Here is a 14,749-nt window from a genome sequence, read left to right on the forward strand (position 1 = left end):
TTTCTCTCTCTTTTTTCTTCGGGTTTGCTATGTCGGGCATTGTATCTTGTTTCTCGAAGGGTTTAAAATGGGGACAATGAGGGTCATGTGGCGGCCTGCAGTGGCATCAAAATGGGTTGGGGATCCTGAGACGGTATGTATTATATTAGTATACTGATAATTGTGGTTTGAGAATGAAGACTTTATGAGAGCTCAAGAACATCTTCTCCAGGATAATTGCCTCAATTATTCGATTTAAGGCGTAGTGAGTTTACACCCCATTATGATAGTTGATATAATTGATATCACATCTAGTTCTGTCTCTTCTTGTGGCCAAGGACCCTCAGTTTTGATCTCCCTAAAACATGTATACTAGGCATGATGCCCCAGTTTCTGACTTTATTCTAGGGGCAGTCGTATGCCCTGAACGAAGACTTTAAAATAATTTCTAAACAAGTGCCTCCTAGCTCGTAGTCGAAATCATACAATTAATAAATTATCAATCAGTCGCAATCGAAACCTCGCGATACTTAATTTCGTAAAGTAGGGCCTAAATATTACTATTTTAGGTTAGGAATATTAGTCCAGCGGGGTAGCCAATCAGAGGTTGGCGATATAAGCTCTTAGCCCTTCACTTCGTCCAGGGCAACTACAAGGCGGACTTCAACCAATAAATTAACAACTTCAGGTACACGAATGGGTTATTAATTAACTTCAGAAAATATGTAATTAATGAATTAAACGAAAAAAAAAAAAAATTTCTTCAGAAAACCCTGATACTGAGCGAGTGATATTACATGATCCAAGCTTAAAAACGCTGATCTCATACCTGCAGATTTTGGCCCATCAACGAAAAAGATATTTGTGTAAAAAGCTATGACCAATTGATAAATATTTACTAGAAGATGTCAGAAAAAGAAATCCATAACGCCAGTGCCCAGAATTAAATAAGCTCCACCTCCCCGTTCAATACAAACTCCCTAACTGCCGAGTATCTAACGACATAGATGTCCCCCTTTTTGAGCTCAAACTCAGCATCTGTCCCTAGAATCTTGACTGTACGATCTTCGACATCCCGTACAACCTTGCAGAATACTGCGCCGTCAAGGTCAGGCTCCTCAACCATAGATATACCTCCAGCTTTGTCGTCGAGGCGGCGCAGCTGCTCGGGGAAATTGCGGAGGAAGGATGACAGGTAATGGGAGTTGAGTATTGCGAGGTGGGACTTCAGATATGAGAGTTCAGGGGCGCTGAGATTACCACGAGTAGTAGGCGTGGTGAGGATGTGAATTGCGTGCTTGTCAATCTAGTGGGGTAATTAGTAAGGCTTGAAAGGATGATCGCAGTAGAGAAGTACGAATACCTTATGAATACGCGCGCGCAGGTAGCTGCGAACGAGGAATTTGACCCTTTCGAGCTCTGTCTGGATCAGGATTAAGCTGAAATTCGTCTTTGGGTCCAGGTCTCCCGTTTGAGTTTCAACTAGTTCAATCTGTTCTCAACGAGAAAAGTAAGACGTGGAGTAAGTTAGCTTTTCCTCCATGCCCCTAAGCCCTAATATATTCTTAGAACTACCGTACCTGCGCCCGTATCCGCTCCATCAGCCTCTCGAGGAGGTCATTCTGGTAGGGCAGAATCTCAGGGGCCGTCCGTTCTGCAATCCATGCCTGCGTGAGATCATTAATATCACGGGTTCCGGCAGGAACACTCTTATCTTCGAACTCTTGGAGGAGGTCATCGATATCCATTTTGAAGTAGCTGCGCGTGGGGGCAGGGACCCGAGGAGTGAACGCGTGGAGAAACTGCGGGGAGACGTGACGCATTACCCGGACGAGAAATGTTGGGGAGGAAACTTGGCAGCGTCATCCGGTGGTCTGTGCCTTGATATTTCTGTATTTCACCACCATCGAGATTCAGATACCCACTTACACCCACAATCGCCTCTCCTCCTCCTATACTGCGTCTCCTACATTATTTGCAATAATGAAGGTCTCCTCGACCCCTCTAGCTTTTCTTCTCTTCCCTCTCGCATCGAGTGCTTTCAAGCTCCCATTCACCCTTGAGACGATCAAGACGCGCTTTGAATCTATTGAGCTCCCACAATTCATCAAGAAATATGCAGACCCGATCTCAACTTCTCCGCTGCTCTCCTTGCACAAATCCCTTATCGATATCCCATCTATCACTGGCAACGAGCGCGAGGTTGGACAATGGCTCTCAAACTATCTCATCTCGAAGAATTTCACAGTCGAAACACAAAGTGTGTCAGAAGATGGCGAAAGGTTCAATATCTTCGCGTATATCGGTCAAAACCGTACAACCCACACCCTCGTAACCTCTCATATAGACACAGTCCCGCCTTATATACCCTACCGCGTCTCATCGGGGAGCATTTACGGCCGCGGCTCAAATGATGCAAAGTCAAGCGTTGCCGCACAAATAATCGCCGTCGAAGAGTTGATTGCATCATCTACAATCCACGAAGGCGACGTCTCCCTCCTATTTGTGGTGGGTGAGGAGACCACTGGTGATGGTATGAAGGCAGCGAATGAACTCGGCCCCGCGTGGAAAACGGTTATTTTCGGCGAACCTACGGAAAATAAGCTTGCTGTTGGGCACAAGGGGATAATCATGTTTGATATCATCGCCGAGGGTCGAGCAAGCCACTCAGGATATCCCGAGTTAGGGGTCAACGCAAATAGCCATCTCATTCGGGCGCTATATAATCTCGAAAACGCGAAGCTGCCGTCCTCTAATCTCCTTGGAGAATCGACTATGAATGTTGGAAAGATTGAGGGGGGTGTTGCCGCTAATGTGATCTCTCCTCACGCTATAGCATCTGTACTTGTCAGAGTTGCTGGCGATCTCGACGAAACTCTTGCCGTAATTCAGAAGAGCGTTCAGAATCTTCCTGTGGAGATAAAACTTCTAGGCGTTACTTATGGGCCACAGGTGCTTGATTATGATGTTGAAGGTTTCCAAAGCATCGTATGCTCATACGGCACTGATGTCCCCAACCTTCACGGAGAACATAAGAAATACCTTTATGGACCTGGTAGCATCTTAACTGCACACTCTGACAACGAATATGTTCTTAAGTCTGACCTTTTTGAGGCTGTCGCTGGATATAAAAAGCTCATTAAGGAGAGTTTGTGGCCCACGAAGCGGGTTCCATCAATCATTGAGAAGACGGTTCTTGTCGAAGAGGAGGTAGTTATACCAGTTGAAGCTGTCAGCAGCAGTGCTAGCATCAAAGAGACGGAAGCTGCCAAGCCTGAGGGTGTAGAACCGAAGACTTCTGTTGACGGTGAATTGTAGGGGAAGACTCGGGGTGGTGACTTCTTTTCTTCTAGTTTAATTTCATTACGTACTACCTGTTTGTTTATTTTGATAGCGTGAGCGAGCTCTTCTCAATTTGTTTCTTGTTTCATTGGTCAAATTAAAGCGTTGAGGGAATTATGGATTTATGTTGCTTTCTCAAAGCCGGGACAATGGTTTTTGTATGGGAGTCGAGGATATATATCAGGTGTATTCATCATGCACCATCACTCGAATACTAAATCATCCTTAGTTTATTACTAGCGACACTCTATTTATGCCCGAAAAGACACTTTTACGTACGCGTGGGAGCAATATATTGTCTATTCAAAGGATCACGAGTTTAAAAGATGGGTCTGCCGTCTCTGCATTAATTCAACTGACAATGTGCAACTTAAGTACATATTATAATCAGCTGCAGTCACGTCGCTCCCCAGAATGTTGTCTGAGGGCAGAGTGCATATATATCCAGGCGTATTTACGGTTTAGATTTTCAACCAGTAACATAAAGAATTGGACATCGGGATACTTGTACTTATTAACAAACACCCACAGGTATGGACATGTGCAGTTCCATGGACATATCTTGGCATGTTGATGTATTCTTTTCCCGTATAAGGATTTCCAAACCATTACACTTACCCTTATCTCAGTAGACGTATGCCTTCACGGGGGTACGGTACCTTCCTCGATTGCGAGAAGGAGTCGGTGGAAGTAGGAAGGTCAAGACAGCAGAAGTCTTTATTTGAAATATTCGTACTCATTTTTGACGTTTGTAGTTGTTGTACCATACCCAATGAAGGGGTCGGATCTACTATAGAGTACAGCTTAGAAGTACGCCGCCCAAACCTCCTAGCTAGATAGAATCTAAAGTCAAGAGAATTTGTCAGGATAACTAAAATAAAATCCAAAGTTGCTGTCACGTCACGTCCAATCGAATTAAGGACGCTAACGGTTGAGAATATCTTGTGTTGCCGAATCTAATTTAGAGTAGAGTAATCCATTACATATCCAGGCTTTAAACTCTATAGATCTATCCAGAACCTGCATGCAGTCTTAGCTAGGAGCCGGCCGGAACTGCCCCCGTAACATATATCCATTGGCTAGAAAAAACTTCAACGTGCTTACTACCCTGGAACTTTCTTTCCTTTTCGCCCTATCGGTTGTCATGATCAGCACTAGTTATCGTGACCTCGCTTTTTTTTTCTTTTTTTCTTTTTTTCTTTTTTTCTTTCGTTTAATCCATTAATTGCATACAATATCGAGACCTCGCTTCTCGATAGACAGGGACGGAAGAGTTTTACTTTAAATCACCAACTCAATCCAATCAGAACTATCTCGTTAGTTATCAACTTTTTTTTTCAGTAAGCATGAAGCAGGCTCGCTCTCCTTTCTTCGGTGGTGCTTGGTTTGCTGCGGGGATTGCACTGCAGAGACACCAACATTTAATGTCTATCCAATCATTGACCTAGGATTCGGTGTTGTTGCGTCGATCCTTGTTTCAGCACCACAAAGTACAACAGATAACTGTGCGTGGCTTAAGCATGACTGGTACCTGGCGTCTAGCTATATAATTGTGGCTCATACATAGCTTTCTTTTTCGAAAATATTTGTTGGTTCACCATGTTGTCAGATTTGCCCGCGGCCTGGATAGATCAGAATTAAAACGTAACGCGCATCAACGAATTAGCCGGAGCTCGGAGTTAGATATGATTGTAGAGCAGATACCCCACGGAACTACTCCAACATGACAAAGCTGTGTTCGGAAACGCCTTGCAGCTATGCAACGATCTTGTGTGTTAAAAATCCACTTGCACTTAACAATAGGAATGAAGCTCTGGGAATCGAGAGAAGGAGGGGATAGTGCTGATTTATTAATGACTGCAGGGTGAAAGGATACCTCTTATAATGCCGGATATGAAGTCATGTTGCACCATTCTAGCTTCACTCAACCTTTATCACTAGGTATTCCAAACTAAACTTGCTCCAGCTCTAGACAACACAGGTCTTAAATCCTCGGTAGTTTGAGGTTTTTGCCGGCAAAGTAATACCCAAACCGGGTATGAAATCCTACGGGACTCTTCCGAGTACCTTGTCGGGTCTATGTTCCGCAAGCTGGGAGAAAGATCGTCGATCTTCAGAGGAGCACGGTGGACTGGGCATAACATTCGCCTATTGAAAAATGGCCATATACATATATTGGAATCAAAGCCGAGATCGCATGATTAAAAATGACCCTGCATATGCGAAATGTATAAGTTGAAGATCGATATAATATAATGTGACTTCAGCTAGGTAGTAAAGAATGTGCCCTCAACTGATCAATCTCACAGGCCATAGGTGGGATCTGTGGGTATCAATGGCATGTTTGGTCTATCTCCGCCGTATAAATTGATAGATTTGTTCTTACTCAATTGCCGACGCGACAAGATGGTTGGAGTACGTCTGCACTGATATAAGGAAAGACATACGTATACTGTAATATATTCTAATATGGCATTGTTTTAATCAATACATATATATAGCTTTCACTGTAAATATATATGTAGAGTAGCGGGATTGAGATAACCACATTCAGGATTATAACACAATCTATGACCAAAATTAAATATACGCATATACCTCTATTACTTGTAAATTGTTGGACACACTTTATATATATACTATCTATAGACAAAGGTAAACTATCAGCAACTACATGATATAAAAAAAAAGGTAAACTATCAGCAGTCAAAGATTCCTTCGAATTCCATCGGTATATATCTCCTTCAGCTTAAGCTTTGTATACAGGATTGCTCAGTATAGCTATATATAGCATGCGCATAGCGTTCAAATATAACTACATGTCAAACGTCTCGGGGTTTTGACGTCTGTAAATTAAAAAAAAGAAAAAGAAAAAAGTATATAGCAATGCCTTATATAAAGATCAATCAAATTCAGTTCATTAAGACAATTTCACCACTTGCAAACGTCATATGTACATGTAACCATATCGCAAAAAAATATAACACATGAGCCAATATAGGAGTCCATGATGTATCGATATCGATGCTAGCCGGAGAGATACCGCAGATTGACGTTCAAAGACGTACTGTGTGGAGATCTTATATATACCCCCATTGTCTCGCAACAAATATTCTCAGGTTTTGCGATAGATCAGTTAATTCCAGGATTTCATCACTACGTGTGTAGCCATAGGCCAACCGCTGGGAAGGTGACTTAACTGTTGACTTCTGACTCGGATCTGAGCATAGACCGGTTATGCTGATCATTTAATCATGAAGGATCGAATGTTGACGAGCAGAGTACTAAAACCCGGCCTCACGCGCGGCTACATGTATTATATAATAAATATTTAAATGCGCCGGCTTTTCAAATCATATGGTCTCACTCGCCTATTAGTCGCCTGGTATCAGCGGCTAGCTAGCTAATTCAAAACATGTATACGTAAGTATGTACATGTAGCTAACTGCATGAGTCTCAAACCAATTTTCAGCGCTAGCCTACAACTAGTTACATGTAGTCAATAACATATGATAAATCAATTTCTCTGACAGTTAAAATAAGTAATTTACATAATAAGATTTTATTTTCCACGATCGAACTAAGTACGTGTCATAGTTATTTTACTAAGTTTATTGGATAATTCCAGCTCACTACATGTAGTATGCACCTACATTTCAGATATCGATTCCTGCCCCCAGGGAATTCCAGTAGCAAGATTAAATTTCCCAGCAGCACGGCGCTTTCTTCCGTCGATTGATTAATAAACATTTAGGCATCTACTACACGTATACATGTAATTAATACCAACTCTGCCAACATCTTACTCAATTTGCATAATTTTCAATAATTATGGTGGTGCACTGGTCAAGCCGAAAGAAAACCCAAGGGATCGTCGACAAAGATAGAAGTTTTTGAAAACGATGATAGCTTTTAATGATTGCTCGTGCTTGATTACAGAAGCGAGTGGGATCAGGGAGTAAAGACATAAGAGAGGTCGTTGACCACAACTCTGGTAAGTACTAGTAATATCACCCACCCGGCCTTGACATCGAACCTCTTCACTCGTCCTAACCCGTCCTGCCCTGTCATCCTGTCCGTACGTACCTCAAACTAACAGGCAGTATATGACGCTCGATGTCAACAGAAATAAACATTCATGAGTAGATTAAGGAAGCCTCAATTTAAGATGGCCATGGCTGGTCGTTATATTAATACATCTCTATGTAGGTATATTTTACTAGTCTATGTAGCGCAGGATATAACAAGGTGCATTGCAGTACTACCAAAAAAAAACCGTTAGTTGTGCATGTGCTGTAATCTCGTGGCATTCTGCTAGATATATGTATGTAAGGTACTGAATCCGCCCACTTTTTTGGCACTGTACTCAGGGAAGGCAAGAAGAACTCTTTATGGTAACGACCTCTGATTCGCGGCTGGCAAAAAGCTATCCAAATTGAGCCCCTGCTTGCAACTTGCATTTTCAGGTTTTTCTTGCCTGCCCCGAGTAGTACATGTATATACAGAGTACTTACAGAGAGTACATAGACTGCGTCTGTTGCTTATAAACTTATCCATATCCAACATGCATCCCACCAAAGGCACGCGTTTAGTGTTTAACAGGGCGTATATGTATCCCAGTAAATACACGTACAATTAGGTTCGGATCCACTGTAATGGATCCTGGGAATTAGAGTGTGGGTTTTATGTATGTACCTACATGTAATCTACTTACTAGTAGTACTACACATATGCACGTACATACCCCTGGGAATATGTATTGTATGATATGTCCAACATGGTCGGCAGCTATGGAGCGACATCATGAGATGTAGGCTTTGGCGCAGCTAGTAGGCAATCTACCGGATAATTTCCATACCCCGTTCATTATAATTACGGGATCAGTATTGGCACGCCAAACAGCTCAGAAGGTCTCCAATTGTCTCAGGTGATGTCCAAAATCAAGTTTAAAACAAAACCACATTTGCAATCTAGATACTGTTAAATGATGGTTTCTAGGACGATCTGATTGAGGATGTGATCTGGATCCAATATGGAGGTTGAGCATGAGGCTCAGTTTTAGCGTTTGTTTAGTGTGACTGAGTTTCCATGGTTCACATCTATGCGGATGATTACTTTGGGAGCTGCTACCGCTGCAGGTGTTATCGGAAGGTTATAATTTCTTAGCTGAATACTCTAGAGTACTCTACATGCGGTATGCAATGTACTCGGGGCAGGTAACAAGAACCTGAACATAAAAACGCACTAGCAGGGGTCAAAGTGGTTGCTACCAGAAAAACGATGTTCAGGTTCTTCATGCCTGTCCCGAGTACCGACCGCCATATACTAGCAACTCTAGATCTAGAGTACAGCAGAGGGTATGTAAGCAATTCATGCAGATATAGGCCGGTTGTTGTTCAGGCGCGTGGTCATTAGGTCGCTAGCTGCACGCTTGCTGGCAGATGCAGTGTTTTTCGAATGTGCTTTGAGGGGTGGCCCGAAACCTTTGAGCATTCCCTTAGCAATTATAGGGACGTTAGGAATTCATGGCGCTTAATGAAAGTCCAGTCGTGGTTGGTTAATGTCTTGAAACTAGCTTGGTCCCAGGAAAACAGCCGAAAAAAAAGGAAGAAAAAATTCAGTCTGTGCACGGCCAGTATGCGACATGGACTGCGAGTCTGCGACTGGGGAGAAATGGATGCCGGTATGTACGTACGTATGAAGCCCAAGTGTGCCTAAGCAATAACTGGTACCATGGCCATTGCGGCCCGCATATATACTTACTGAAGATATCTTGTGCTTGAGCTACTTGCTCTAGCCTGCAACCCCCCAGGTTCTGACGTGGGCCTATCGGAGCTTTAACATAATTCCTGCAGATACATACATACCTACATAATCCACACCAGCTTTCTTTCCCGTAATCCTTCTTGTCTTCAAGTTCATCTGAAGGTACACAATACTGTGTGATTAAGTTTCCCTACACTATAGCCGATCCGCTTCTTGAGATTTTTCATCAATTCCAATTCGGGGGAATAGCGGAACCAAGCTGTGATTGAAACAAGAAAAGAGAAAAACACTCAGGTACTAGCCCGGAGGAAGAGAACTAACTGAAATACTTATTTTGTATCTTCCACGAAAGTTTGTTTGGTCTGTTGAAGCACAAAACCACCCCGCTAGCTGAGTAGCTGGTAATTGCCTGTACGCCTACACGTCTGCGTCCCGATCGTTAAGTTAAGCGTGCTGCCAGCTCACCAAAGCCAGCGTCATCTTTCTTATCTATTGTTTTCAGCCTTCCTTTGACTGGCCTCTTCAAGTTAGCAGCCCCTTGGATCCACCACCAATTCACATCGCTGGCGTTACTCTCTCGTTCTTTAACTCCCTTACACCTTCAATTCCCCTCGTTCTTATCGCCTAACCATTGTGTTCTGTTTCTGTTCCCATCTCGGCCTGGCTGCATTCTTTTTTTTTTTTTTTTTTCATTTGAAGCGGAGGTGGATTAATTCTGCGCGGTTAGAAACATGTTGCACTCTCCAGAAGCTGTGCTCAAGGCGTCTAGTGTCATACACTATATCTACCCTCCCGCGTTGTTTCTGTGCTTTCTCGTCATGCAGGGCATTACAGTTTGCACCATGAAGAACTTGAAGGCCCCAAACAAGATCGTACGGAGGAACCTGATCCTTGGGATTCAAGCTTTCGTTATAGTTACATATGTAAGCTTCAATGGTTGCCAAAGTCAGTAATGAAGGTTATTTTCTAACCGGGATTCTTACATTTTAAAGGTCGCAGAAGCTGTATTGTTGCTTGCTAGATCTCTAGTTCAGAAGGGGTGGTACAGTCCCGAAGACCATGTCGTAAGTAACGAACCGCTGGATCTCCTCCACTTCAATCAAATAGTGCTGAGACTATAATATCATTAGGTTTATGTACTCTCCGCAATACTCGCATGGGGTGCTATAGAACTTGCTCTTCTCGACAGCATAAACACTGTCTGGTATCCCTATTACGGATGCTGGGCCCTATCCCTTGTCACGGAAATTTGTTTGATCATCCTTCCCAATTATTACAACGCACCGGACAATGCTTTCAAGAGGGCAAAGTCCATTATCCAAGCCATTAGGATTACTTTTCTTATACTGTTACCTGCCGTATTCTGGGGATTTCAAATATATGACAACAGGAAAGAGGCTGGTAATGATGAAGAGTCGGCTGGGTTGCTCACAGGCAATAATAGTAGTTCAGGTGGAAGTCGCTTGTATGGTACTGCTAGTCCGGAGTGTGTCGACGAGAGCGTGGAGACGAGGGAAGCCAAGGCGAGGATGCTTAAAAAAATTGAAGAAAGCGGTAACTGGTGGATATACGCCAAGTCTTTTGCTGTAAGTTTCGGATGTACTCTCCATTTTGATAGAAGTGACTTATATGATATCCCTCAAGATCTTTTGGCCTTATGTTTGGCCCAGCAAAGATGGGTGGCTTAAAATCTCGATGATCTTAGTCGGCATATGTCTGCTTATTGAACGCGGTTTGAATGTCATGGTCCCTTATCAGCTCGGCGTTGTTACCAACGCTTTGGCTCATGGGAATGGTAAGCTCTTCCTTAAGCTATAACATAGTAACATGGCTGATGAAAATAGGTTCCATCCCATGGGTTCAGGTTTCCCTTTATGTTATGTATCGTTGGCTGGATTCCGGATCCGGCATCTCAGCATTGCAGAGATATCTCTGGATGCCCATCGATCAATATGCATACCGTTCCATCACAACTGCTGCGTATAACCATGTCATGTCACTGTCCCATGACTTCCATACCAACAAGAAAACGGGCGACTTATATAGCTCGGTCAATCAAGGAAGATCTGTTAATGGGTTTATCGAATCGGTTCTATTTTCAGTATTGCCAATGCTTGCTGATCTGTGCGTTGCTTTTGTGTACTTCTACATAGCATTCAATTCGTATATGGCATTGATCGTGGCGGTGGTTTCCATGGTTTATCTATGGGTCACTGCGAGACTCGGCGCAAGGAAGAACCAAATGCGAAGGGATTTCAATGCTGTAGGTGTTCTATCGACTTATTATCAGCCAACTACTAAATATTCTCTAGGCGTCAAGAAAGGAGGCAAGTATAATGTGGGAAACTATGTCCAGTTGGACAACAGTAAGTGTAAGTTAGGACCTGTATTTCCGTTCAAAATTTACTTCGGATGGAAGCCTAACGAAGTATTAGTACTTCAATCGCGTCCCTTACGAGCAGGACCGATACTCGGAGGCAATTCGAAATTACCAGCGTGCCGAACGAAAGTGGGATATTGGTTTGCGTGTTTTAAATGTTGCACAGAGCCTTATCTTTACCATTGGCCTCCTAGCTGCCAGTTTCCTTGCCATCTATATGGTAACCATGGGACAAAGGCCAGTCGGAAGTTTTGTCACTCTGTTGTCCTATTGGGCTCAGCTCTCAAGCCCCCTAGCATACTTTGCCAATTTTTACCGTAGGATCCAGACACAGATGCTTGATGCAGAAAGACTTTTGGAGCTTTTCCAAACAAAGCCCACCGTTGTCGATAATCCAGGAGCAATGGACTTGAAGCTGATAAGCGGAGAAATTGAGTTCGAAAATGTAAGATTTTCATACGATCCCCGAAAATCTGCTATAAATGGAGTCAACTTCAAAGCCCCTGGAGGGTCGACTATCGCGCTAGTAGGCGAAACGGGTGGGGGTAAAACAACTTGTTTGAAGTTGCTTTTTAGATTCTTTGACGTGGAATCCGGGGCTATCAAAATCGATGGACAGGATATCAAAGATGTGACCCTCTGGAGCTTGCGAGAAAATATGGGCGTTGTTCCTCAAGTATATATCTCTAAAAGCAACTGCTTTGGTTTTTCGGCGCAAGATCTGACAGTTTACTTAGGATCCGGAGCTGTTTAATGACACCATCATGAATAATATCAGATACGCCAATTTTGATGCGACAGATGAACGTAAGTTTTGCAACATGCCTAATTCCATGATCTTTCAAGAATTTGCTCATCAATTAACTAGAGGTTTTTGCTGCTTGTCGCGCGGCATCGATTCACGATAAGATTGAAAGTTTTCCCGATGGGTATCTTTCTAAGGTCGGCGAGCGTGGTGTAAAGCTTTCAGGTGGCGAACTTCAAAGAGTATGCTTCCTGTAAAATATTCAGCATTCTAGTACTAAGCGATTGTGCAGGTAGCCATAGCCAGGGCGATTCTCAAGGACCCGAAGATCATCTTACTAGACGAAGCGACCAGCATGGTCGATATGGAGACTGAGCGTCAAATCCAATCTGCATTTAAGGAACTCTCAGTAGGCCGTACAATGTTTGTGGTTGCGTAGGTTTTCCCTTGTCCGGGCACAGATAGTTCAAGGATGAGTGCATTGTTATTGATAACCCTTGAATTCCAGGCATCGTCTTTCAACGATAATGAATGCCAACCTTATTATTGTCATCCAGGATGGCGGAATCCTCGAGAAAGGTACTCATGATGAGCTCATCGAGTTAAAGGGCAAGTACTACCATCTATGGTCCAAACAAATGAAAAACGAGGGGCCAAAATCCGGTGCGGATCTAAAAGATATGGCCATGGTCAATGATCTTTCTCCAAAATCTCGAGAAGAAAAACTTAGGACAGCTCTCCAAAAAACAGGGGCTCAATTTCATACTGCTGATCCCTGCCTACTTGAAGACAATAAGATGGATGGAACTTCTAGTAGCTCCGGTATTTTTATGAAGAAAGATAAAAAGGCCGCAGTTGGAGAATCCGTTTCTACTCAAGCGTCTTTAAGGTCAAACGGACATCCAAATGTTTCCTTTGCTGCTCAGGGTTCTCCTTCTCTCGGGAGATCACAAGACTCTCAGTTCCGTCCCCAGAACCTTTTCCGAGCTATGTCCCCAGCCCACAGCATCCTGAAGAATATTGATGTCCCAAAGCAGCCGGAGGGTCAGCTTTCATTTGCATCACGTTCGGTAACTCCCAAGCTCTCGTCCTCACTTAAGCCTGATGCTAGAGAATTTATTCCGAACGAGGCCGTCCCCAGGGATATACCCCAGGAATACGACTCGATTCCACAACAAGTTCAAGTTGGGTTTACTCCCAAGGAGTCATTTTCCATCAATAACAAGAACTTTACTGGTGATACCACTACGTCAGTATCTGTTCTGACAAATGAAGATTCAAGGTCAGAAAAAACATCGAATACCAATCAGGAATCTGAAGCCCATGAAGAAGACCAGGGTGTTATGGTGCAGAGTGTCGAGGATAGGATCGATGAAGCACTCAAAATTGCCGAGGAAAAGATGAAAGAACTTGAAGGGAGGGATGGAGGGGAAACATACATCAAAACACCAATTGCCTCCTCAAAGAACGAAATTCATGAGGAAGATGGTCAAGATGAACAGCCTACCTCTCCTCTAATGAAGACTCAACCCGACGCTGAACTTAAAAAGAAGCGCCGAAGGAGCCGTCGAAGAAGTAATAAGTCAAAGTCCTTAGTGGACGCATCGATGGAGGATCAAGATGCCGGCGGTGTCATCGTCACCGGATACCCTGAGCCCGCTCCAATTACCACTCTACCCAGTGATACTAGCAATGTGCCTCAAATGGTTTCTGTTTCTCCACGCCCCGTAAATGATGGAGGGCCCTCAAATGTCATCGGAGGAGATCTTAATTCCACGGCCTCTGGTCTCGAGAAGAAGCCAAAGCGCCGCTTCCGTACTAGGCCTTCAGCTAAGCCGCAGAGTCCTAAAGCTGAAACTGAAAATCAGGAACCGGGTCCCCACCGGGGTTCTACTCCTTCTAATGAGGCATCCTCAAGGCAGTTTAAAGGAAAGGGCAGAGCTAGTTCTTTCGTCGATGGTGATTATCGTTCTATAACGAGAGAAGATACCCGTCCTTCCCCAAGAGATGGACTGCAGTCTTCTATCCATTCAAACCAACCTGAACAGTCGGCATCTAATAATGGAACCGTCCCTAAAGGCCCAGGCCGACGAAAGACTTGGGGGAGGTCTTATGGTTCAAAGTCCACAAATAATTGGAGGAAGCCAGACAGCGAGGGCCCTGGTGATGGGTTGCAAGGTAGTTATCGCAAATATTCGAACGAATCACCTGGCGCTTGATATAGGGTAGGGGTTTGCCTATAAACTCTTTTGTTATTGTTCAATGCTTCCAATACATGTGGAACCAGTTGTCAGGTTTTAAAGGCTTGTTGATATATATCCTGCATTGGTTCATTCCTGGGTCTTTTTCTCATTCGTCTGTGTTTTTCGCCCGTGTTAAATTTAAAGGGTTTTCTTTTTCTCTTCGCCCCACATTCACTTCTGCGGAGTCTGCATTTCTCTATTAATATCCCAATTTGTGAGCTTTGATTTCGAAAAGCTGATAGAAAAAATTGATTCTGTGTATCCCTGTGTGGCTAGAGGTTTGGAGGTTATCTG

At 43.6% G+C, this 14,749-nt stretch overlaps 3 protein-coding genes across 3 annotated transcripts; 2 read left to right on the forward strand and 1 right to left on the reverse strand.

Annotated features, from left to right (window-relative positions):
- Nucleotides 1-922: 922 nt before the first annotated feature.
- On the reverse strand, nt 923-1,727 carry LAJ45_09425 (uncharacterized protein; the record flags this gene model as incomplete). Its single annotated transcript, XM_046118968.1, has 3 exons — nt 923-1,285; nt 1,343-1,471; nt 1,560-1,727. The coding sequence occupies 3 exons, from the start codon at nt 1,725-1,727 to the stop codon at nt 923-925; spliced, it is 660 nt and encodes a 219-aa protein (XP_045967783.1).
- Nucleotides 1,728-1,962: 235 nt separating this feature from the next.
- LAJ45_09426 (uncharacterized protein) lies at nt 1,963-3,297 on the forward strand (the record flags this gene model as incomplete). Its single annotated transcript, XM_046118969.1, has 1 exon — nt 1,963-3,297. One exon carries the CDS (start codon nt 1,963-1,965, stop codon nt 3,295-3,297), a length of 1,335 nt encoding a protein of 444 aa, XP_045967784.1.
- Nucleotides 3,298-9,818: 6,521 nt separating this feature from the next.
- Nucleotides 9,819-14,431, forward strand: LAJ45_09427 (uncharacterized protein; the record flags this gene model as incomplete). Its single annotated transcript, XM_046118970.1, has 11 exons — nt 9,819-10,010; nt 10,080-10,151; nt 10,218-10,673; nt 10,732-10,882; nt 10,932-11,350; nt 11,400-11,459; nt 11,523-12,143; nt 12,205-12,274; nt 12,336-12,454; nt 12,505-12,647; nt 12,721-14,431. 11 exons carry the CDS (start codon nt 9,819-9,821, stop codon nt 14,429-14,431), a joined length of 4,014 nt encoding a protein of 1,337 aa, XP_045967785.1.
- Nucleotides 14,432-14,749: the final 318 nt, after the last annotated feature.

The sequence above is a fragment of the Morchella importuna genome, assembly GCF_003444635.1.
Source record: "Morchella importuna strain M04M26 chromosome Unknown Morimp01GS036, whole genome shotgun sequence".
NCBI classification, from domain to species: Eukaryota; Fungi; Ascomycota; class Pezizomycetes; order Pezizales; family Morchellaceae; genus Morchella; species Morchella importuna.